Source organism: Oryctolagus cuniculus, chromosome 6 (genome assembly GCF_051225735.1).
Source record: "Oryctolagus cuniculus isolate XC-2025 breed Fujian yellow rabbit chromosome 6, ASM5122573v1, whole genome shotgun sequence".
In the NCBI taxonomy this organism is placed as follows: domain Eukaryota; kingdom Metazoa; phylum Chordata; class Mammalia; order Lagomorpha; family Leporidae; genus Oryctolagus; species Oryctolagus cuniculus.
Window position 1 is genome coordinate 164189877 of NC_142872.1, and position 26246 is coordinate 164216122.

Consider the following 26246-nt stretch of genomic DNA (forward strand, 5'->3'; position numbering starts at 1 on the left):
GAGCAACACGAACACAAACTCAACACAAGGAGGAAGGGGTACATTACAAAAAGGGCCATAAGTTTCAGAACTCTTGAACTGAAAAGGAAGCTTAGAAAGCAAATCTGATGATAAAATCCTATTCCCCGGAGGTTTTTAAGAAACCTCTCAAAATGTGCAAAGACAGAGGCACTGTGACATTCAAGAGAGATATTTATGATAATATATATTGAATAAAATGTAAATCACCATCTGCAAATGACCTGGTTAATAAATCATGGTGCATCCACACAATATAATATTGTGTGAACATTAGAAGGATGATGCAAGGAATAGAAATAGAAAGATCAGTTATTACTTGGAAAAATTACAATCGTGTTTATACAGAATGACCTGCTTGTGCATAAAAGCTGCACATAGACACAGATGCACGAAGAACAAATAGAGAAGACGAGTCACAGTATAATACTTTGGAGGTCAGCTTATTGGTGAATTTCATTTCTCGATACTATTCAGCTTTTCTAATCGGCATGATATGAATACATTACTTTATTTAAATCAGAAAACAACAGGTATCTCAATGTTGAAACAAGACTCATGAGAAATACGTGGCCCAGTCTAGGACACTGTGCTGAGATCCGCAAGCCATCAGCAAGCTTACCTAAACATCCTTTCACTGACTTCTTCCTCCAGCTTGCTGGAATGGGTAGAAACTACTCCAAAGGAACCCAAAGGCTGATGGGTGATGGGGAACGGAGTCTGTTTGGAAGAGAAACCAACCCTGGCAGGGGTCTCCTTGGGCACAGAGGAGAAAGGGAGACAGGTGGCAGTGCAAGACACAGACAGATTGACGACCTCCACAGCCTTCAGGCTCTCCAAGGTAAAGGACTCTGCATAGGCCAGCTGGGCTACAGAACTGCCCGCTTTTGGCTCTTGGCTTCTCAAAACCTGGGTGGGTACGGGGTGAGTCACAGTGGGGCACACAGTGCCTGCTTCACGTTCAGCCTCCAGGAAGGCAGTGGCTCCTCTCTTCACTGCTTTGTCATCAACCACGCAAGGTGAACTGCCGCACTCGCCTGCTGAATTCAGGTCGATGGCATCAGCAGCTGATAGACAGCTGAGTGCAGGCACCTTAGGGTGAGAGATGCCCCCAGCCTCTGAGATGCAGCTGTTGGAAAGAGTTCCTTTGCCCACAGTCAAGTCACTGGGCATGCCCTTTGGGGTTTCCATTAGTGTTTTATGGAAAGATCTGGTCCTAGAATTTTCAAGTGCTGTAATGCGTGGGATTTTTGAAGTAAAACCTTTGGTTTCAATACCCGCTGTGTTCTCAGTCCTGCCATCAAGATGACAATGTCCTTGAGGATCAAACTGACTCCCTTTTCCTTTGGGGATGTCCATGTAGCCAGGGCCCTGCTGGTTGTCAGTGTCTAAGATAATTTCCACAAGGGAACACTCTCCCCCAGAACCCTGGATTCTGGAGCCACCACAAGGTTGAGAGCCGTGTTCAAGGGAATCCTTGTTCTTACTGTGCATAGCCAAAGCTTCCGCAAAAGCCGCACCTTGCTGCTTGCTGTCTCCGTCTTCGGCAGTCTCTTCTGGACTGCTGATCTGGGGTGCAGAGACAGACTTGGTTAACTTGGTGAGTGCCAACTCCCGCTCTTCCTCCTCAAAAGGCAAGGAGCTAATGGAGGTGAGAGAAGCCTGGATACCACTCGGCAAACTCGTATTGCTTTCTGTGTGCCCCCCCTCCAAGGAGTTCCGGTGGAGGGCGTGTCTTCGAACCAGCTGGTGCAAGACCTCCCGGTCACTGGGTGACTCCAGGGCCCTGCTTCGGGCCTCAGACCAGGCCACAGAGCTCGGCTCGCTCTCAATGCCTGAATCAGAAATGATGGACGAAGACCTCTTGATGACTCCAGACAGCACTGACAGGGCCTCCTGCTCTTCTGTGTGCGGGTCCTTTGAGGAAGACCTAACATCAAAGGGCTCCCTCAGTGCAGAGCCGAGGGACTCCCAGGGCTCCGAGGGGAGGAGTTTCAGACCAAGGAGCACCATCCTACCCTCCTGGTCTGCTCCCTTTCCAACACTCGTTTCATGGAGAGTCACTTTGTCCGAAGAGATGGCATTCTGGTGACTTCCACTGGCTACTACTTTGCTTGGCACAGCTCTGTCTAATCTAATGTTGTCTCCAGCACTTTGATTCTCACACTCAGCACTAATGACCACTATGGGCTCAGCTCTGTGGGGGTTCTTATTGCTGGATTTCACGTCAATGTAGGTCAGTGCTGGGGCTTGTCCATCCTCTGGGCCTGAGCTCTTCCTGGGCGTATCCACATCTGCCAGTGCATAGGCACAAACATCAGCCCTTTGCCCAGTCAAAAATTCATCTTCAGACACATTTGATTTGTTTTGGAATTCACCAATGGTCAGATACACCTGAGACTCACAGCACGTGTCCATTTTGTTTTGTGTGGTCACACTGTCTCCTGGCTCTGGACACCGAGTACCCTCTTCATTGGAGTTCATTTGGATTGGTTTCATGGTAGCCAGGACAAGGTCATCCCTAAAAGATGAGTTGCTATTTACAATACGGCTCTCTTCTTTCTCTTTTAGGCTTGTTATTGCAGGACTAGTCACTGGAACATCAAAATTAGGATAGACACTCACATTAGGTCCTGCAATAAAGAGAAAGGAAATATTATAGGTTAGGTATCTATGCTCACAAGCTATCGAATGCCTTACTGCACAAGAAACAATTTAGCTGTCCCTGGGGAAGATCCTATGGATCCCTGGAAGTCCCCAAGTGGTCCCCGGGGATATCTTTGCTATTCATGGGGATCCTGGCAAGTGTCTCAGGAAGAATCCCTAAATAGTTTATGCTAATGAAATGAGTTAGGACAGGACCTGGTGATGCCAGAAAGACCATGCATTTGACTAGAGGGTTAGAATACTGGGCCAAGAAATATTGGCCAGACCTCTAGGGGAGGAAAGGTGGCCCGGAGCCTCAGTTCAGTCATATGGCCAGGGACCTAATCGACCAAGCCCACCCAGTGAAACCCCAACAAAAACTCCAGGTACTGGAGCTCGGGTGAGCTTCTCTGGTTGATGATGAAGCCTGATGTGCTAGAAGGGTGACAAGGCCCAAGCACACACAAGCTACACTCTGAGATCTCTCAGACATTCGTCTAATTCTTGTTGGCCGGTCCCCACATGTACTGTTTACAGGGGTGGGAACCTTTTAAACTGCCAAGGGCTCTTTGGATATTTACAACATCATTCATGAACTGAACAAAATGATTAACCTAAAAAGTTTAGCCTGACATAGATCTATTGCATTTCAAGCCTGCCCCACCTGTGGTTGCCTGGCAGGGCCACAGCAAATGATTCTGTGGCCTTCTAGGGCCCGTGGGCCAAACGTTCCCATCTCTGCAAAATGATCATAAGTAAAGTGTTCTCCTGAGCCCTGTAAGTCCTTCCAGCACAGCATTGAACCTGAGAAGCTTACAGGAACACAGACATCATGGCCAGTGGGCAGGGAGCCCCAGAGCTTGTGTGTGGAACTGGAAATGAAGTCGACCTGATTAGTGACTGCACCTTTAAACCCTGAAGGTTGACCAAACTGAACAATTTACACCAAATTTGTATTGCACTAATGAAAACCCACCAAATCTTATCATTTTTGTTTACTTACTACCTATCAAAGGAGATTTGATAATCCCCACTTGTAATTATGAAAACGTCCATCTATTTCATGCACAGTATTTACAAGTAAAGAAAGTGGTCTAGAAGCCTGATTTTTCCATCCCAACGCTGCCTCTTACAAACTGTGAGACCTTGGAGAACCACGAAACTTAAATGAGTTCTTTTCCTTACAGAGTTCACTTTCCCCGACTCTAGGATGGGCATATGCATGGCCTTGCAGTCATAACTGCTGTCATGCCTGCTGTGTGCAGAAAAGCACTGCAAGTTGGAGCTGCATAACCAAGGTGATCACACCCAGCAACACCCAGAGCACGAGGCCTACATGGTCTTCAGAGCCAAATGGCAGGGAGCCGAAGTGTGATCTTGCTTAACTTTGTTCTTTAGGATAAACACATTTGTTTATCACATCTCTCTCTCAATGCCAGGCCTCTTCCTCCCCTTCTCTATTCCCACCTTCTCTTCTCCTCTTCTTCCCCCCACCCTCCCCTAATAATTTATAGTTGGACAAAGTTAAATGCCTCCAATGTCAATTGTACAATAGCTCTGATGAGAACATCTTTGGTATGTTATTTAATTTTCATATATACCAAGAGAAAAAGAGGGCTAGGTTTTTATGTTCTTTAAAAGGTTTAAATGGAAGGCTGGCCCTGTGGCATAACAGGTCAAGCACTGCCTGTGACGCTGAAACCCACATGGGCCCCAGTTCAAGTCCTGGCTGCTCCAGGACTTCCAGCTCCCTGCTAATGTGCCTGGAAAAAGAAGGAGAAGATGGCCCAAGTCCTTGGACACCTGCACCCATGTGAGAGACCCAGAGGAAGCTCCTGGTTCCTGGCTTCGGATTGGCCAAGCTCCGGCTGTTGTAGCCATTTGGGGAGTGAACCAGGATATGGAAAATTCATTCATTCATTCTCTCTCTCTCTCTCTCTCTCTCTCCCTCCCTCCCTCCCCCCTCTCTTCTTCTCTCCCTCTCTCTCTGTATATATGTAACTCTGACCATCAAATAAATCTTTTTAAAAATTTTAAATCTTCCATATGGTTTTAATAGAAGCTAAATGAATACAACCACTGTTGAATGTTATGAAGTCAATCATTGAGATTGTACTTCCAAGCCACATGGGACACTGAGACATTTTATTCCAATGTCTTTGCATGGAATTTATGGTTGGGCCAAGGAAAAAAATGGATCTCTTTAGCTGGGTACATTCTTAGCATGTTCTCAGAGGGGTATTACGTGAAAAATCCCCGTGCTAATCAGGGGTCAAGAAGAAGACAAGTGGTGTCAGCTGGAACAGTGACTCAGTTTCTCTCTTCAAGGGATTTTCAAAATAAGGGAAACATACAGGTGGACATCTAGATCTCCTACCAAGAATATGGGCTATGGCAAAAGCACACAGAATGCAAGAGGCTCACTGCTGCTTGGGGTCTGGTGGAGCATGGAGCTTTCTCAGGGCAGTGAAACTGCTCCGTGTGATTCTGTAACAGTGGATCCCCGTGGCCATACATTTGTCTAAACCCAAAGAACATACAGCACCAAGAAAGAGCCCAACTAAAAGCGCGGACATATAGATACCCCTGTGATGGTACATGGTGGAATTGGAAGGCTCTGTGTGTAGGAGGCAGAGGGTGTCTGAAGCATTTCTGAACCTCCTCCTCATTCCTCCTCTGCTGGGAATCTAAAATTGGTCTTTAAAAAAGTCTTTTATAAAAAGAAAAAGAAAACAAACAAAGAATGTGGGCTGGAGAACTCCCTTAGAAAAGGAGAGGATGAGTCATACCAGGCATGGGACAAGCCATGGGGCAGAGGCCCAGAAATCTGGTCAGCCATCAGTTGGCCCCAGGCAGATGGAGCAAGGTGGACAGAGGAAGTGTTGCAGGCAACGGAGAGGGTGTGAGGTTAGCAAGGAAGAGGACCCACTCAGCCTGGAGGAATCTGCAGGCCATGGACAGATGAGAAGTCATATATTTATGTTACAGGTAACAGGCTGTAGATCCACGGAACAAACATAAAGACTTAATCCATTCATCATAGACAGGGAGTGTGGTGAGGAAGCAGGCTTGGCAAAAGAGCAAAAATCAGGTTTCACTCTTACAACTATGGAAAAACAAGAGTAGCAAAGGATCTCATTTAGAGAATGGACTAAGAGTCAGGTCTTAATGAACGGTGTACATTAGCACACACTCATCATCGCTTTGTGTCTGTCACTCTGCTAAGTGTGGAATGGCAAGTATCTGCCCCTATATTGGTCCCAGTAGCCCTACTGAGTTGGAATGTTGACTCCTTTTGCTCAGTGTCACACAGTTCCTAATTTCTGGGGAAACAATTCAAATCCAGAGAGTTCACAAGCTCTGAAGGCTGTAGGTGAGCCACTTGATCGCTGTGGGAGGGGGCGTAGCAGGAGGTGGGAGGGGGCCACATAGATAATAAAGACAGAGTTTGCAGGGTTCATGGTGCACCATAGGTATTCAAACCATGGACCTTTAGCAAACAACAAAAGAACATTATCTTAAAACAGAAATGGAACTCTTTTAATTCCCAATTTTCCCTAAAGTAGAAGGATAGAAGATAAATCTGACAATCTCGTAGTAATATATAGACAGTAATGTCACCATGCTATTGAGAAAAGGGGAAACAGTTCTTTTTTGCTAATGTTTTTGATCTGGGATGAAGGACTCACCAAGTGCTTTGTGGAAGGACAAGAAGGAGAAGAGCTCTAATTTTGAGAATGATGCAGAAGACTGTGTAAAAGCAGTCTGGCCATGGGAGTGGATCGGGTCTTAGGTCTGCGGCAAGACTGCCACGTCTCTGAGTGCCTGTCTGTGGCCTTCTTTGAAGATGCAGTCCCAAACACTGGAGCCCCAGCTCCAAGCACACCACAGCAGCTGCAAGCTGGTCGTGAAACACGATCGAAACAGCGATAAGGAGTAGCTTAGGGGAGCCTTCATGGTGGATGCTCCTAGAAGACCTCCCCACTCAAGTATCACTGCTGCTTCAGACTCGAGGGCAGAGGCTGGCGGGGGTTGGCAAGGTGCAGCAGGTTAAGCTGCTGCCTGCGACACTTGGCATCCACACTGGAGTGCTGACTTCACTTCTGATCTAGCTTCCTGTTTAACATGCCTAGGAAGGCAACAGGTGTTTGCCTAAATACTTGTGTCCTTGTCACCCAGGTGGGAGACCCTCATGGAGTTCCAGGATCCTGGCTTCAGCCATGGGGAGTGACCTTCTCAGCAATTCTACCTTTCAATAAATAAATGTTTTTAGAAGAAAGACATGAGGGCATAGTCTTAAGAGACTGGGAAGAAAGGGGTAGGGAAGCCTTGGGGAGACTGATGCTGTAGAACAGAGTCTCAGAGATGAAGTGAAGTTGATTCTGAGAAAATAAAGGTACGTAGCATAACTGTGTATAACACATGAGGGAGGGGCTGAGACCTAAATTCACTACAATGTCTATTAGTAGGGAAAAAAGACTGGATGACAATATGCAACCAAACCTAATAATGAGAGCATCAGACATTCTGATGATGGGTGCTTAAACTTCTTTTCTAACCATTCAAATTTACTGTTAAATTAACTGTAACGGGATGAGAACAAGTGCATATGCAGATGCATATGCTCACATACATGTGCATGCACTCGCATGCATATATACGCAAACACACACACACACACACCCTGGATATTTTATGCTAGTTTTAACTAGCTGGGCTGGGGTCATTTCTGCACTGGTACACACAGTAGTTGTAATATACCATATTGACACTAGAGGGCAGGGTGCAGCCGGGAAACAATTTCCTGTGTTTGCAAAGTTGAGTTGTCCTTGGAACTCACCTGGATGTGTAAAAATCCTATAAGATTCAGGTTGCAGAAACCCCAAAATATAGTCCTTGGAGCTACCATCTAAGGATAATGGTTTTAAAACCTTCCCAAAGAGATGGCAAGGCTTTGCAAGCAGAGTGAGTTGACTCTGGGTGCTGGCTTTAGGTTGGATAAATCTTGGATGCCTTGTGCCTCTTTTTCTCTCTGTGAAAATGGAACTCATGAATTTTTTTCCAGGATTAAAGAGACAAAGCATCTTCCATACCCAATTTAAGGACTCACGTTCTCTGGTCCTTGGAGGAATCTGTTTGGATTGATGGGGATGGATTTGCATGGGCAAGGCTATGGGGCAGGACAGAGAGCACACACGTACTGCCTGCCAGGCTCTCTACAGGAGACATAGACGTCCATCAACAAACTCTGTAACATCAACCAAACAATTGCAACCTGGGGACACAGGCATGAACAGCACACACAAATGAGATCTTCTGTCCCTGAAAGGAGTCATCCCCCATTAACCCATGTATTTATGTAGCCCACACTCCTGAGGTCCCTTGCTTGGCTGGTGGCACAAAACAAGCCCTTCCAGGAATTGGAACCCAATGCCATAGAAACACATTTCTGTTTTAACTTCACACTTGGCACACGAAAGCATCTTCATCTGACTTGTATGACATTCTGGTGAGAGGGAGAGCATTGGTTCTTCCCATTTTGTAGGTGAGAACACTGAGGCTCTAGATGCAATTCCACCCCAGAGGAACTGGGAAGAGAGTCTTTACTGTAACTGCTCATCTGTAGGATCTATTTGTCAATTCCAGTGAAATAAAGTCATTTCAACCAGTTAGCTTACCCTTAGTTCTTGCTTCCACTGTAGGCACTAATAAACATCTGTCATTAGTTTAATCCCACTATTGTTGGGATGCACACAGGGCAACTTTCTAAAACCCACCGGAAAGCCTTGCTCTTCAGTCTTTCTAAAGTGAAAAAGGCAAACCTGTGGCAGGGCAGTCCACGTATCTGTCCTCAAAGATCACGGGCAGGGTGTTCCAGTCTCCATCGATGTCCAGGCACTCTGCAGGCAGCGGGGGCATGCTGGAGAGGTACTCAGAGTTTCGGACATCCAGGGACAGCTGGCTATGGGTCTGTATCCTGGGGAGCATATGGACACAGTGGGTGAGCATCTGTGGGAGACTTGAGTGTTTTAAAGCTGTGGCAGGGTTCCCCTAATCCCACAAGAGCACTCAGAAACCCCCAGTGGACCCTGCCGGTCCATCACCCTTCCCTTCTGTCCAGCAGCCTACTCAGCTCCCATCCAAATTCTGCTTTGTTTTGGAACTGGTGATGGTGCCGAGGCTTGAGGACACCCATGGCAGCCTTTGGTGAAAGCCAGTGCATGAACCACTTGCCATTTTAGGCAGTGTCGTCACTTCCATGCACGTGTAATGCCAGCTGAGTTTATCAAGAGATGGAAAAAACTTAAGTCAATATATCCTTTACTCTCCATTCTTTAACTTTGTATAACATATTGCAGCATATCCGAGGTAAAAACCACCTAAAACAGCTTTGTTACTGATTATTGTGTGGACACCACGTCTCTGGATTAGGATACAAATTCCCCTGGTTCCACAACCATACTGTCCTGCTGAGTAGGATTAAAAATAATTTTCTTTCCCCCTACTGAAACGTCCTTCTACCAATAGGAACGCCATCTGAGAGTCGGGCAAGTGCTCTTCCTCATTCAATGGCAGGGGTGGTGGAAAATACTTATCCCATTCTCCCCCAGTCCCTGCAAAAGGGAGAGCTCATCTTGCCCCACAAAGGCAAACCCTTAACATTGTGTGGTTCTTCTGCATCATGACTCCTAGGCTTCCCCAAGGGACGGGAGAGTCTCATGGGGCTGCAAGGTTTGGGGGAAGCATTAGGCAGGCACAGCTTGTTTCTGTCTGTCTATCCCACCGTCCCTCTAGCTTTGCAGCCCGACCTCTGGGAAGCCTCCTGTCACTGCAGCAGGTGGAGTGTGTGTCCTGTAGGACAGCAACATGGACGTGGAACCTCGCACCGGCCCCCAGCGCTTCCCTCTTCAGCACTTGCAGCAACACAGAGGAGGAAGGTGAGTTTACCAATGAGTGCACTTCAAAAAGTTCATGGAAAAATGAGATTAGGAAAATGAGAATTTTCCATTAACCTGTTGAAGTATCCTCATACATAGTTACTTTAAGTTTGTATGTTTCATCAGCTTATACATCAAGATGGTTTACTAAACATCACATATGCATATCCACTTAGTGCACATATGAAGTGTGTGCATTTTGTTGGCTTCTTATTTTTCAATTGCCTCTTTTTTTTTTTTTTTTTTGGACAGGCAGAGTGGACAGTGAGAGAGACAGAGAGAAAGGTCTTCCTTTGCCATTGGTTCACCCTCCAATGGCCGCCACGGCCAGTGTGCTGCAGCCAGTGCACCGCGCTGATCCGATGGCAGGAGCCAGGTGCTTCTCCTGGTCTCCCATGGGGTGCAGGGCCCAAGCACTTGGGCCATCCTCCACTGCACTCCCTGGCCACAGCAGAGAGCTGGCCTGGAAGAGGGGCAACCGGGACAGAATCCGGCGCCCTGGCCGGGACTAGAACCCGATGTGCCAGCGCCGCAAGGTGGAGGATTAGCCTAGTGAGCCGCGGCGCCGGCCTCAATTGCCTTTTAACACATACATACAAGTAAAGAGGAAGGGACTTTTCTCTCTTTCTCAGATCCTGAGGTTTATTGAGACTTCATCACTCTTGGAATATTTAACTCCTTAAACATTATTCTCTGTATATCAGAGCACAATTTAGTTGCAGTCAATTGTGTTCCTGTTCTACCATCTGAATCCACACGTTCTGCTCCAGCTGTTGGTTTATTGACAAATAGGTCGACTGATCACCAATGCAGTTAGGAAGATGAAGACTAGCTGAGATGGAAACTTGATTCTAGGTATAAGGCTTATAGAATTACACACATACGTGTACACACACACAAAGAGATGGATCAAATAATGAGAATTTGGCAGAGTATGTGTTGGAGAGCTGGGTTTTGTCTAAGGTTATTGAGTAAATAATCGGGTGGGGGAGTTGAGTTCATGTGATGTTTTGCAGCGTGATTTCCCACTGCAATGTAGATTCTTAAGCATAGGCGTTTTGTGACTATGGCCAAGTACCCTACAACGCCTAGCATGTGTTGAGAAAACGGCTAAAGATTCTATGGGCCACAGAGGAATTGGTGTTGGACTCTGTCTGGTCACAGGGCTTTGAGGAGTCTATTTCCAGGGATAAATCCTGTGTGCAACTTTGAGGCCTGACCACAATGCACTACCAGGCCCTGCTAGGCGGGCCTTGTGGGGCAGCTGTCTAACCTTTCTCACACGTGGTGCACAGCAGGGCACAGCAGGTTTCTGGGCAGAGCTCCATCATGTCAGCAGACCTGGGCCCTTGTTACTGTCTTTATTTGGAGATCAAGTATGGTTTAAGGGGCTGGGTAGGGGTGCCATGTTGACGGGGTTGGGGAGGCTTGTAATGACTGATTTGGGGGTGTGGACTGAATTAGGGACACACGGATAGCTTGTAAAGCATTACCTACTGTCAATCAATGCATTAATTGTTCCTGCTGAAAGGAAAACCCCAATGTCCAGGCCTGTGATGAGAACGGCCAGGCTGCCCAGGTGAGGCTGTGAGGGTATTTACGGAGGAGCCACGTGAGCTGGGGAGCGATGGGGAGAATCTGCTGTCCCCAGCATGTGGGTACTCCCCAGTCAGCTTGGGGCCTGGGAGACACAGAGAGGTGGAAGGAGGGCATGTTCTTTTTCTGTTTTTCATTCTGGAGCCAGGATGCCTTTTGCTCGCTTGCCCTTAGAGTTAGCACTCCAGCTTCTCCAACTTTTGGACCCTGGGACTCCTACCAGTGGTTCCCCAAGGCTCCTGGGCCTTTGGTTTCCATCTCAGCCTCCCTGCTCCTGACACCTGCAGACCTGGACAGAGCCATGCTACTGATTAACCAGTGCTCCAGCTTTCAAAAGGGATTTCACTCTGAGCCAGCTCCCCTGGAAAATCCCTTCTTTCCTCTAACTCTCTGTCTATATATCTATATATCAATCAGTCATCTATCATCTATCTCACCTTCCAACTTACCTAAAATCTGTTTATCTTCTATTTACCTATCATCTACTACCTATCTGTTTTCTCTCTCTCTCTCTCTCTCTCTCTCTTTCTCTTTCTCTTTTTCCCTTTCCCTATCCCTATCCCTATCCCTATCTCATTTTGTAAAGATCTTATTTATTTATTTAAGCAGTAGAGTTGCAGACAGAGGGAGAGACTGAGAGAAAAGTCTTCCATCTACTGGTTAACTCCCAAAATAGCTGCAACGGCAGTAGCTGGGCTGATCTGAAGCCAGGAGCCAGGAGCCAGGAACTTCTTCAGGTCTCCCATCCAGGTGCGGGGGCACAAGCACGTGGGCCATCTCCCCCTGCTTTCCAGGCCATGGCAGAAACTTCCTTAGAAGAGGAGCAGCCAGGACACAAACAGGCACCCACATGGGATGCCAGTGCTGGAGGCAGAGGCTTAGCCTACTGCACCACAGCACCTGCCCCTTCTATCTCTATTTCTATCTCCTATAATTTCTGTTTCTCTGGGGAACCCTGATTGCAGCAGGGCCTTGGAAGTCATCAGGTGCTAACTGACTGAAGCAGGTCTTCCAGGCAGGGATAATGCTTCTCCCATGGAACAGGCGAAAATAAGGAAGCACCATAGCCATTCCTGTCCCCAACCAAAGCCCTTCTGATGCCCCTTGCCTGGGTCTTTTTTTCTGCACCAGCTCTCATCTCTCACATAGGACATTATTACTGGTTTGCAGTTCTTATTGCTTAGGGCCCATCCTCCCCCAGGTGCTGTCTGCTCTGCTCACTGATGCATCCTCGGTGCCTTGAGCAATGCTTCCCATACAGTGAACAATCAAAAAAAATCGTGAAATGAACGACTTAGCATGGTGTATGCAAGAACACCGTGTTGCACATGCCCCCTGCTCCATGGGCGGCCCTGTGAGAGAGAGCGAGCGAGGAAGCAGCAGAGGGAGGCAGGGCTACAGCATGAAGGTCTTTAGCACCTTGCTGTGTGTGGACCCCTGTAGATGACAGCAAAGCAGTGCAGGCTGCTCAGCTGAGACGGCATGACCAAGTCTATGTTCCAAGTCCACACTTCTGTCTAAGGAAGGTGTCTGTGAGTGATTGTTTCCATGTATGATACATGCTTGGGGTATGGACACACGCATGTCTGTTTTCATAGGTGTAATATCTACTCATGTGTTTGTGCACATGTGTGTTTATGTGGGTAGTGTGGGCATGTTGTGTACATGACTGTGGCTGAATGTATGCCTGGTGACACACGAGTATGTAGGAGTGTGTTACTACATAAAGATATGTGTTTGTGCATGTGTTTGTGTGTTTTCTAGGGTTCTGTGAGGGAAGAAAGGGACGTAGGGTGAAAGAAAACGAAGAGGCACCAACATTTGAACAAAGGTATCCATCTGAATTAAGGAAGCTTCGGGGACAATGTGGAGCAGTTGGAACCAAGTTCATTACCAGCGAAATGGAAATAAATCCTAATTTCTAAACTGATTCTCCAAGGCCCTCAGTGGTGCTCTGAGACTGAACCCCCACGTTCCCCTCACATCACTCTCTGGACTCATCAGCTTCTTCCATGATCTTTGACACAGTGCGATGGCTCCGTCTGGCCTCAGGCCTTTGCTCTGGTGGGTACGTCCACTGAAATGCATTTTCCTTCATGGCGTCTTCCTCCTCCAGATCTCAGTGTAGATGTCACATTCTTAGTAATGTTCTTCTTCAACACCCAGCCTTGGGGAGCTACTGGTCCCACTCACCCACAGAGGCTTTAGTTCTTTATCCCTACCTGAAATTTTGTTGTTTATTTAAAAATGTATTTGTCTTCCCTGTTCATTGAGGGCAGAGATACTGTCTACCTTTTTTTTTTTTTTTTCAAAAAAATCACTCTATATAAGGTTCTTGGATTAGTGCCTAGAACTTAATGAGTGACTAGTAGTCACAGAGAGGGAGGGAATGAGGGAGGAAACAAGTAGAGTAAATAAATATGCTAGCAATTAACAGTAGCATCAACTGAATGAGAATATCTCACCTCTTATTATCAAAAGGATTCAAACAGGCATCTGAATTCTGCTTTTTCAAACTGTTACCTCCCACTCCCCTCCCTCCACACTCCCCACCCACCCTGCCCCTGACTGCAGAAGCCACCTCAGCACCAGGAGGCTCTCTGGGAGAGAATCCTACCCAGGTCAGCCTTGTGCACCTGTATCTGAGCGTGCACACTCCATGTGCAGCTTGTGCTCAGTGCACCGCCACTTCCTCAATCCAAGTGACACTCAGGGGAGCTGCGTGTGCATGCAAATCAGATTGCACAGCAGGCAAGGCGTTCACATGTTGGGTATTCCGATAGACATCTTCGGGTTTCATTTGGGCCATTTTGAGTTGCAATCAGGAGAAGATGCACAGGGGGCCTGTTCATCACCTATGATGTCAATATCAGGCTTGCTGTGACTCAAGCAGTACACCAGACAACACAAGGGTACTCTACTTCAGAGGCTGGAAAGTCCACATTGGCTTTATTTCTTCTACTGCATTCTTTGGGGGGAAATAGCTCAATACTGTGCAGAGGAGCCACAGCAGGGAGGCTGGAAGTGTGGTCTCTGGACTCCAACAGATCTCTTGCACTGGCTTGCTTTGTGTTCTCAGAGAAGCTACCTAGCATCTCTGACACAAGGTTTCCCCAGGTTCTTCTCTAAGGTAGGGAGGATAACAGTACCTACCTCACAGGGTTAGTGTGAACTTTCAAAAGCAATGCACATAAAATACTTACAAAGTTCTTACCAGTGTAACAAACTGTGAGTCCCACAGGTTCAGCACCCAGAGTGCTCGGCCCCTCTGCACCTAGCATCTGACAGAATGAATGATGTGGACAAATCCACAGAGTACTGCACACAGCAAAAGACAAAATGATATCTCATGTGGAAATCAAGACTTCAGGACAGGACACCATACCATCAACAATTCCACCTTGATTCACCAACAAACTCACTGAACGCTTCCTTACTATTTGGAAAGCACCAGGTAGACACTGGCAAAACAGAGGACAATGTAACACAGCCTTGCTACAAGTCAGTACTAAAACACTTTTGACACTTTGTAAAAACTACAACCCATGGCAAGGGATAACTTTCATTGCCATGGCAACCAAGTAACATCACACATTCCCAGAAACACACCTGAAACAAAAGTTGCAGCAAGCATGTCTTACTCTTACAGCCTATCCAACTTTGTCCTAAAAGGTGCTGTTCCAAACCCACTATGTTGAGTTCACATCCTACTAAATGTGGTGGCCCATCGTCAGTTTAGTTTGAGCTTGAACAAGATGGGTCTTGACAGAACAGACATTTGTGACATTTTGCCTTTCCTCTTGTCCATCCTTAGTCCAGAGCACGATTCTGCTCCTATAGGAACAGGACAACCTCCCCAAGGCAGTAGCTCTCCCTCTCCTGGTCTGACCTCCCTGGGCACACACCCATCCTCACACAACTGTTGCTAGCAGTTGTCCTGTTCACTATCTCAATCCAATCCCTCTTCTTTCTACCTTTTCTCTATTAATCTTTCAGTCTGAAATAAAAATCCATCTTTTCTCCGTAGATCGTATTCTTGATGAGCTACTTCAATGTTTAACTTTTCTTGGGTAGCATCCCTTCTATTCTAGTCTATACTTGATGTCCCAAGTTAATATCCACTATTCATTCAAAACTTAAAACATCCCCTAATCTCTAGCTACTCAAAAGTAACATGCAACCTACATTCATATTACAGCTCAAATGTCACTTCTCAGGGAGACCTCTTTGAGAACTTGATGAAATAGTACCTTCTGCCTCTCTCACACTGAAACATATTTCTCTATAACACTTATTACCAATTCACGTATCTTCTTTATTTGTTTATATGCCTTCCACCACTAAAATGGAAGCTCCATGAGATAGGAAATTTCTCATTTCATTCTCTGCTGAATATCTAGAGCTCAGTGGCACACAGTCAACATTAAAGAGCTGTTTCCCGAGTAAAAGAATCTCCCTTCTAAGAATCTAGCTAAGAAGGGTTCAGGAATTGACTTGATGTCAGGAAACGAAGATTTTAAACCATGTGTATGAGATCTGGAAGGCTGAAATCCACAATCATTCACTAATAAAACGTGGGTGGGGAGAATACATGAAGTGAAATTATCACAGAACGAAGTACAGGGTCTTTGCCTGGTCCATACCTACACACCAGGTCCATACCTGGTCCTTACCTGGTCCAGCCCTATACAGCTGGTCCCTACTGCCCCCTCTGGCCCCCCTGCCTTCCCCTTGACCTGTTTGCTCACTCCATTCCAGCCACACTTGCCTTCCTGTGCTCCCAGACTCACTGCGTTCTGGTATCACAGCCTGCGCACCAGCTATTCCCTTACCTCCACAGCCTTCGCCCATGGCACGCTGTGGCTTGCTCTACCCCTGCCTTGGTCCAGAGGTCACATCCTCAGAAAGACTTTTTCACGTTAGCTACAACAGACCTTATCTCATCCCCAGATTCGTGTTGGAGCCAGTTCATTCTGGCACCCCAGCTCCACGTTCACCCATCAGTGACTTGAAATGGACCCCTGCGGGATCACTGACCCAGTGGAAGTCAGCAACACTACAAAACTGTGTTTTGACTTTTGCTTTCCTGAGAGCTGGGTTGTTAATCATTGATGAAGACACTGGCCATAATCCCTTTCTCAGAATCTTCTGTCCCTATGTACTGAGATGATGTTAACTCATGCCTTGCCTTTGAGTGGCCTATGAGGATTTTTTTTCCCTTTGTTCCCTGCTATTGTCCCACTGCCAATGTATAGGAAGCACCTTACCCATCTAAGATGTTCTGAGCAGAGTCTGAGGCTTGAACTGTGCATTCCCTGTGTGTAGATATTCTCCTTTGAGTCTTACAATGATTATCTCTCCTACTCTCTGGCTAAGGAACTAAGGCTAGATAGATGGGATAACAGATGAAAATGACAATGGGAAAAAAAAACCAGCTTTCTCATGAACATTTAGGAATTAAATGGAGGAAGAGGATCTTAGACCCAAGTTGTCTGAAGAGCTCTGTACAAGTGGTTGGGGTTCCGACAAAGCTTTTCACGGAGAGCCAGAGCCTGTGTCCAGCATCTCCACTGTGCTAGCCTTTCTTGAAGACATAGTCATGGCTTCCCCTGCTGTTACAATGACTCTGGAAGTAGATTCCCTGCAGTGGTCCTGATTTGCAATATTTTTCTCAGTGTCCTCAGAGTTCATTCGTATTTGTCACATCGTGATGTTAGCCTTAGAATGTACATTCAGCAAGTTCCTGCTGGAGACCAGAATGAATGGATGAGTAAGCGTGTGAGTGAGGGACTCTAGAGATTTCTGGACAAGACATTTCAACATGAAGATGTGTTTTCCTTGGTGTTCTCCTGGCTTTCAGTAACTAGGAGGCAAATGGTAAACGCCATTGTAATTTTTAAACAGAATGAAGTGGGAGGAGAAAATTAAGGTTATAAAGATGAGCATTAAAAGGTCTCCAGGTCTGTTTTTCGTAATGGATGAATCTCAAGTGTTTCTCCTGTCAGATTTCCATGGCTTCTCCAACATTATTCCATCCACCCACATTTCTGGTCTGAGGCAAACACACCATTCAGAAACAAAAACAGATCCTTGCCCATCCAGCTCCCTGCTATGGCCTGGGAAAGCAGTGGAAGATGGCACCTGCACTCACATGGGAGACCTAGAAGAAGCTCCAGGCTCCTGGTTTCAAACTGGCCCAGCTCCAGTTATGGCCATTTGGGGAGTGAACAAGAGGATGAAAGATTCTCTCTCTCTCTCTGAGTCTCTTTCTCTCTTTGCCTCTGTAACTCCATCTTTCAAATAAATAAATCCTTTAAAAAAAAGAGAGATATCCTGGGACTTGTGTAGCCAAGGCCAACACATGTTGGAGGGATGTCTGTTCCTGCTTACCAGGTCATCTATGGGAGAAGATGACCTCATCTTCTGTCATCCCCCTGATTTTCTTGAGTATTTTTCAATTATTTTTTCTGGAAGAAAATAAACTTAGAAATTCCTGGGTACTCTTAATTAGGTAGTTCAGGTTTAATTTTTATGCTAAATGCATTTTGTAGCTACTGCAGAGTCTCAAGTGAATTTTGTGGGTTTTTTTCTGACATAGCTTGTGGTCACACCACCTGCTTCTAATCTATTTTTCAGAGAGGACTCTGCACAAATGTCTTCGGGGACCTAGGGAGTCTTGAGTCTGTCTATGGAACCACAATGACACTCAACAAAAGAAAATTCTGGCTGTTGACTTTCTCTGCCACTTGCCAGCTCCCACCTCTGCAATTCACTGGATTTGTTTGTCTGTTTGCTTTGCCTGCAGGGGACACGCAGACTGAATATGCAGAAGTCTGAGCACAGAAGGTAAGCTGCTGTATTGGGTGACTACTTTCACAGGGTGACGCACACATGCACATTATTACTTACAGATTTTCCTGAAAGGTCAACACTGCGAGTTTTTGGTGCTCCATGTAAAAGAAGGCCTCAGAAAACCTTCGGACCTGGGGAATAAAAAAAAAAAAAATACGTGAAATGTTTGTATGGGTTCTGCCTTCAGTTTCTAAAATTGAGGCTCCAGGAGGTAGGTGGTATGTGTTCATGGGAGAGAGGCTGTGCCCACTTGGAAGGAGCTAAAATGACAGTCTTTCTCCCCTTCCAGAGCCTCCCTCTCCCATGCATGGCTCTTAGCCCAAACTTGTGGGTGTGATGTGGACAGATTAGGCTTCCTAAACTCATGCAGATGTTTTTACATAAAACCTCAAGGTTTAAGTTAATGGTTGATGTCAATGGTTGAATTAAGAGGACAGACTTGATCAGGGAGGTAGACCTGGTGGGAGGTCATTAGATCACTAAATGGATGCCTTTAGAAGGTGTTATCCCCCATGGCATGCTTCTTGATGTTGCCCATGTGAGTGCTCCTCTGCCATTTTCCCACCTCACCAGGTAGGTAACACTAACCCTAGCCCTAGCCCTAACCCTAACCCTAACCCTAGCCCTAACCCTAACCCTAGCCCTAGCCCTAACCCTAGCCCTAGCCCTAACCCTAGCCCTAGCCCTAACCCTAGCCCTAGCCCTAGCCCTAACCCTAGCCCTAGCCCTAACCCTAGCCCTAGCCCTAACCCTAGCCCTAGCCCTAGCCCTAACCCTAACCATAGCCCCAACCCCAACCCTAACCCTAGCCCTAGCCCTAGCCCTAACCCTAACCCCAACCCCTACCCTAACCCTAGCCCTAACCCTAACCCTAATCTTAACCCTAGCCCTAACCCTAACCCCAACCCCAATCCTAACCCTAACTCTAATCTTAACCCTAACCCTAACCCTAACCCTAGCCCTAACCCTAACCCTAGCCCTAGCCCTAGCCCTAACCCCAACCCTAACCCTAACCCTAACCCTAGCCCTAGCCCTAGCCCTAACCCCAACCCTAACCCTAACCCTAGCCCTAGCCCTAACCCTAATCTTAACCCTAACCCTAACCCTAACCCTAATCTTAACCCCAACCCTAACCCTAACCCCAACCCCAATCCTAACCCTAACCCTAGCCCTAACCCTAACCTTAGCCCTAGCCCTAACCCTAACCCTAACCCTAATCCTAATCTTAACCCCAACCCCAACCCTAACCCTAACCCTAACCCCAACCCCAAACCCAACTCTAGCCCTAACCCTAACCTTAACCCTAAACCAATGGAATTACCTGCTCTTGGACTGTGAATCTCCTGAAAAGTCGTCTGAAATAAACCTTCTTCTTTCCTAAGTGCCCCTTTCGAGGTTTTAGTTAGAGGATGAAAGGCCCTGGTTTATGGACACAGTTTAACAGATGTTTATGAATACATTGGGCTGCTTTCAATTGTTTTTATATGTAAGTCTTATTTCTTCCACTAGAATTTCAGAGCTTTGCAAACAGGGACCATAAACAAATGCAGATAAAACGATTTCTAAAGCCAGCCATTTAAGTGTATTCCCTGAGCACATTGTGCATCTAATCTTCAGATACTTGGTTTTCTTACTTTATGAGATTGACTCATGATTAAATGAAGAGCTCTTCCTCAAGAGACTAAATGCTCACAATCACCGCATTTGTGCCGTCTGACAACTCACCCTCAAGGTATGGTGCTCCTGGGTGAGGTAAGTGGTCACTTGGGAGTGCAGAGTCACCGTGTCCAGGAACTGGGTCCACAGAGCCATCAGGTGGGAGGCAAGCCAGGCAAGGTCCTTGCTTATCTGCTCTGCTATCTTCTCCGGATTGTTCAGCATCTGAGAGGCAAGCAAGACCTCGTCAGGGCCTCCCACTCACGTGAGCTCCTGCAGTCTTCTTCCCCAAGTTCTCCCTGGCTTCTCTGCTCGCAGGGAATCTCTTCACTTCTCTATACACCTGTGGTGTTGTAGTGCAGCCTGCAGGCCCCCAGGGTCACGTTACCATACCACAGCTGATTCAGGAGTTAAAGCCACAATCACAGCAGTGAATGTTTTATGTAGGTAGCTCTTGTCTGCAAAATAACCTCTGAAGCCCTAGGTCTTACGGGCAAGATCACCCATTGTCTAGCACCAGCCTTTCTCTTCCTACACGGTTTCCCACTAGGAACATTTTACATAGGGTTCCACAAATGTCTTGCACATTTAGTGTTTTCTGGTTTACAGTGGCTACCCTTTTTCAACTCCTCCCTCCAATACCTCTAATCCCATCACCCACAAAATCCATCACCCACAAAACCCAATCAGCTCTACTCTCAATGCCAAGATCCAGTGATTATTCCTTCAAGGTATCTTCATTGTTGAGTCCAGCTAGGAACTAACCAACCATTCACACTGGACCAAAACTCTTCTAAGTACCACACATTCTCATTTAAGACTATAATGTATATCCCATTAAATTGTGAACTCTAAGCTTTCCAGTGAGTAGCTTACACTTATTACTATTTACTAGTAGGCAGGCAGAGTACTGGGCATCTTATATTTTCTCCCCATTTGCTCCCTACCCATACCCTGTAGTAAAGTTACTGTAACCATCCTTTTACAGAAAAACACAATGACACTGACGCAATAGGATTCTACTGTAGGATGGTATGACCACAAAGCTGCAATACCATCCACTGGCACACTGGTGTCCCCCAACATCTCGTGGGAGAAGACAAAGACTCTGTAACCCCACAGAGTCACTCTGGCTAGAAGATCATACAAGGAAGGTGTTCAGCAGAGGTCTGGTGACCCAACACCGTCTTCCTCCTACTGTCCACTTACGAAGAATTCCGGGTTGCTGCAAATAAACAATCAAGAAACAAGACAAGTGCAGGTCTGGACCTTTTTGGCAGAAAACTGTTTAAAGAGAAACACTTTGTATCCCTGCAGCATAGAATGAGGACAGTCGCCTTCTTGGGCAGAAACTTGAATTTTAGAGAGATGGAAAGAAAGGTCAGATCTCTGAGGAGAGGCCGGAGGCAGTCACCAAGGCTGGACCCTGATCTCCAGGCCCCATCGTCTACTCCACAAGCATTTAGTGAGTATTGTTCATGCCCTTGATACTTGTGTTTAGAATAAATGGAGGGTGGGGGGGCAGTAAGAGGGAGAAAGGGAGGTGATTTGGCATAGTGGAATAAGTCGCCTGCCTAAAACACCGGCATCACATATGGGTACCAATTCAAGTCCTGGCTGCTCCACTTCTGATCCAGCTCCCTGCTAATGCATCTTGGAAAGCAGCAGAAGATGGCCCAAGGACTTGGACCCCTGTACCCACATGGGACACCTGGATGAAGCTCCTGGCTCCTGGCTTCAGCCTGGCCCTCTGAGGTCATTGCAGTCATTTGGGGAGTGAACCAGTAGATTGAAGATATTTTCTCTCTCTCTCTCTCTCTCTCTCTCTCTCTCTCTCTCTCTCTTCATCCCAGCTCTGTAACTCTGTTTTTAAAATAAATAAATAGGGACACAAGATGAATCAGAGAGGGTCTCTGTCTGCAGGAAGCCCCTTTTAGTGATGGAGATAGGACATGAGTTAGCAACTGCACACGGCACGGAGCTCTCCATCATGTGTGAGGGCCCAGGGCCCAGAGATGTGCCCATTTCAACCCCTATTTTTTTCCCTTCTGGCCTGTGCTTTGGTTTCCTCATCTGTAAAGTGAGTACACAAAGCATGTGAGTGCTAAGGGAGGTAAGAACCTACAGAAAAATAGTCTACGTCTACCTCCTAGATTCAAACACTGGCATTTTCTTTGACTGTTTTTTTTTTTTTTTTTTATTTGACAGGTAGAGCCATAGACAGTGAAAGAGATAAAGAGAAAGGTCTTCCTTCCGTTGGTTCACTCCCCAAATGGCCGCTACGGCCGGCTCTCTGCCAATCTGAAGCCAGGAGCCAGGAGTTCCTTCCTGGTCTCCCATGCAGGTGCAGGGGTCCAAACACTTGGGCCATCCTCCACTGCCTTCCAGGACCACAGCAGAGAGCTGGACTGGAAGAGGAGCAACCAGGACTAGAACCCGGCACCCATATGGGATGCCGGTGCCACAGGCAGAGGATTAACCAAGTGAGCCACAGAGCCAGCTCCTTGACTGTTCTTAAACTGAAGGCCGGTGCTAGATGAAGGCAGATCAGGGGGAGTGAGGCATCTCAGAGTATAAAAAAGCGACATAAATGCTGAGGACTATTGCTTTATACTGAGTGACTGGCTCCAGACAGAGTCATCACTGAACTTTTTGGTCTCTGATGACACAGCCACAAAACTCCAAGATGAAAGACCTGTTGCTTCCTCTGATGAATGCATGACCTCCAGCCGGACACATGGGAGGTGGGAGTCCAACAGGGAGTGGATGCTCTTGGCTCAGTGCCATACACCATCATCAAGAGTGTTTAAGAGGCAGACAAGTAAGGGTTGGGTGGGAGAGCCAAGTGTCAGTTACTAGAAAACCTCCAAGTTGGAAAGGGGGGCTGTGGGTGGGGCTAGCTGCATCGCACATGGAGATTCTCCAACCAGCGTCCGCCACAAATGGAATCCAACTCCTGCACCAAAGCGTCTCCGTTTGCTCCGATGAAGATTCCCCACCTCAGCTCTGGCCTCTGGCTGCCTCCCTCTGTGGCCCAAGGTAACCCACTGCTCGTCCTCCCGGCCCCCACCACTTGCTTACACTGATTTCCACACACCTGGCTACTTCCAGCCACCAGGCCCTTGGTTGGGCTTTGCCCTCTCCCTAGAATGCCTTCTTCACTACCTTCCAGTTTCCCTTCTCTCCTTGTCACCACTGTAGGCTTGTCTGTCCTCTGCAGGTAACCCTGTAGGAGCCAATCCCAGGCCTTGGTTCTGGAAGACGCTTCTGGAACTCCGCTGTGCTCCGAGTGTGACACTCCCCTCTCTCTGCATGGCCTGCTCTGACTGCTCTCATTGCAACCCAGCCACACACTGCAGAGCCACACTCTGCTCTCCTTTCTCCTGGGCCGCATTGGAGCTTTTGCTGCCTCAGCATCCCAGCACCAGCACAATGGCTGGCAGACAGGGGCCGTCCAGTAACTTGCTATGGAATAAATAAGGGCTCTGGCATCATGGGCAATGCTCCACACCTCAACAACTCAGACCATCAGCCCCAGCACTCCCCTCGGCTGCAGTGGCCCTGGCCAACACAGTGCGAATTCTGAGCTCAGCCACCAGAGCGCAGAAAGGAAAAAGGAAAAACTACTCCTTAAAGGTATCTTTGGGAAAAACAGTTTTTTTCTCCAGCTGATAATAGAACGGCTTCAGATGAGGGTAGAGAAGCTTCTAATTAAGCCACAAGAGGACGCTCCTGCTCTCACAGCTGCCACGGCCTGTGCAATGATGGATGGTGGGCGCGGAGGGGTCTCTGTGGCAGACCACGGGGAGGCCTTCTTGCAAATGATGAGGCTGTCTCAGCCCCAACCATGCTCTTTGCTATCAGCATCAAACCATCACTCTGTTCAGGGCCTGTTCTGTGTGAGGGGCTGTGCTGAGCTCTAGGAAGCTAAATATGAGCATAAACCATCCTGGAAGAGGCATGAGGCCCTGTGCTAGCTATGCATTACTATAACATGTTTGTCTACTGCTGTGAAAGAGACAGAGAATGAGAGCTGTAAGAGGTGCACAGAAGGCTGCCTGGAGAAGGTGACGCCTACCCTGCATCCTTCATTGCATCAGGCTTTAAGGGACAAGAAGCTGCCCACGTTCCCTGAACTGGCCATGCTCTCACACAGTGGTCCTCAGGACAGGGTGGCTGAAAGTTTACAGATGTTGGGGCCCACCTCAGAGCCTCTGAGGTTGCCACCCAGACACTGAAATTTTAAAAATGCTTCTCAAGTGACCCCAATGTGCAGCCAAGGCTGCAAATCCCCGACTGATCACAACCCTGGCCTCAGTGCATGTCCACAACTGTGTCCAGAATCCCTCCCACTTACCACGTGTGCACACGTGGACACAAACACACATGCACACACACCCACAGCAGCGTCCACGCCTGTGTTGACCTTAGGTAATGTCAACCATCTAGGCGACTCTTCCTACACAAAAGGATCTCTGAGAATACCCATGACAGCAAAGAAGACTGAGAGTCACAAGGCCCTGAGGGCCAGAGACATTACAGAAAGTAATTACTTAATCCTTATGGCAAATCTTATCAGTAGGTACTATCATTACCACACTTTGTGGTGGAGGAGTAACCAAGGCTCTGGCAACGTCAGAAACATGCCGGAGATTGCACCCATAGGAGGTGATGGAGCCAATGTCTGGGCCTGGCAGTGGAGCTCTGCTCAGTGGCCACGCCAGGCTGCCTCTCATCAACCCGTTACCTCCAGGGTAGACTTTTATGGTGGCTCCCATCCTACGCACTACCAGGGTATGCACACATGCCTGCTCAGCCCACTAACTGATGCATGAGGCTCTTCCCTTGGCAGTCTCTGCATGCTTACTGGATATCCTTGGAGGCTTCTGGCCTGGAATCCATTCACTACCCCCTTCATTTGCTTGTTTTTCCTTCCAGAAGCTCACAGGGCTGTTGCCACAGCCATGCACTACAGCTCTACTCAGAGGACCAAGGAGGATGTGGATGGCAGGAGATTTAAGGCATCTAGAGAGCCCTTCACCAATCGATGAAATTAAGGTTTTGATTTGAGTTCAGCTGGACAGTTACACTGGAGTACTATTCTCTATCTTGTGCTATTTGGAGACTCATTTGTGTATTTGATTCAGCAAATATTTGCCAAGCACCTAATATATTTTGGTAACAGCTGCAGATATAAATAGAACTCGGCTGCTTCCACGGAGGAGGTCATAGATTAGTGAAGGAGAGAAAAATGGCCCAAACCAGAGACTTCACCGAGCTACGGTGGGCACAGAGCCCTGCACCATGAGACCTGGAGTGATGGGAGCCCTCAGACCCCAGGACCCCACGGGGTGCCCTGAGAGTGACCATTAGGCTTGGGCCTCCTAGGCTGACGGCACTGCCTATGAGGATGAAACCCAGGGGAAGTGGGACAGTCCAGGAAGACAGAGTAGGAAGCAGAGCACAGAGCAGCACTGGGCTAAGTCCCAGCCTTGTTCCCGGGGGGAGGGGGGCAGAAACACAGGGTGTGCCACCTCAGCAACTGGCCAGAAGAGCAACACATCCCAGGACCTTGGTCTGCATCTCAATCAGGCCTTTGCCCTGTAGGAGCCAAACATCCACCAGGAGGCTTAAACAGGGCATTGAGAGCTGTGTTCGTATGGGATTCTAGGCTCACTGCAAGCCTCTCTACGGGAAGCTGGGCAAAGCAAAAGGCAACGCCCACAAGGACCTTGCCACATGGGGGTCCTCAGAGCCTCAGAAGGGCCCCCCAGGAAACAGCACTCCTGTGGTGTGATCCCCCACATTCTAAGGGCAAGCTGGCTTTGCCCCTCAGGACAGAAGCTCCAGGGCACAGCAGGGAAGGGCCCTGCAGGCCAAGAGGTCCACACTGCAGCAGGGCAGCTCACCTGAGCAAAGATAGTGTCAGGTCCTGCGCCCAGCCTCCCTGCTTGGCACAGTGAGGGTTCAGGGTTCAGGGAGGCGTGGCAGCAGCATAGTCACATGCCAGAGACTGGCAGGAAGTAGAGGACCTCCTGCCTCTCTCCAAACCAAGTAAATCAGAATCTGCATCTAACAGACCCCAGGCAATTCATGAGTACACTCAAGGTCAAAAGCCCCCAAACTGGTTTTCTGGCTGAGCTTTGTGCTAGCTGGAAACACTCCAAGCTCTGTGCTGCCCCCTAGGGTTAGTGCTGGAAAGTCTCAGTGCTGGGTGGGCTGGGCAGGGCAGGAAGCGGTAGCAGTGACCACAGTGGACAGCCACTCTCTGCAGCTCTGGCATCCCTGCAGGAAGCAGGCTGATGACACCTGCACCACAGACAAATAAACCTGGTTCATGCTTCTAAAATGCCCACAACACACTTGTCATGGGATCAGCACAGACAGGGGCTCACTTCACTCAGCTGCCTTCTTTGGATGGAACAGGGGAGGGGACAGGTGTGGGAGCCCCTCCTGTTCTGTGCTTGTTGAATGAAAGATTAGCAACCCCACAGTGGGGCCTTGAGGCATGACTTAGCTTCCTAGAACCGGAGTGTCCTG

General features: G+C 47.7%; 1 protein-coding gene across 4 annotated transcripts in view; it reads right to left on the bottom strand.

Annotated features, from left to right (window-relative positions):
* FAM135B (family with sequence similarity 135 member B) overlaps window positions 1–26246 on the bottom strand; it is a 369646-nt gene that overhangs the window by 23232 nt on the left and 320168 nt on the right. For all 4 annotated transcript variants that reach the window (XM_070075533.2, XM_070075534.2, XM_089335756.1 and 1 more), the window contains exons 10-13: window positions 19776–19931; window positions 18108–18181; window positions 8487–8641; window positions 641–2651 (exon numbers count right to left, since the gene is read on the bottom strand). In XM_070075533.2, coding sequence (XP_069931634.2) covers window positions 641–2651; window positions 8487–8641; window positions 18108–18181; window positions 19776–19931 — 2396 coding nt within the window. The remainder of the gene's footprint in view (window positions 1–640; window positions 2652–8486; window positions 8642–18107; window positions 18182–19775; window positions 19932–26246) is intronic.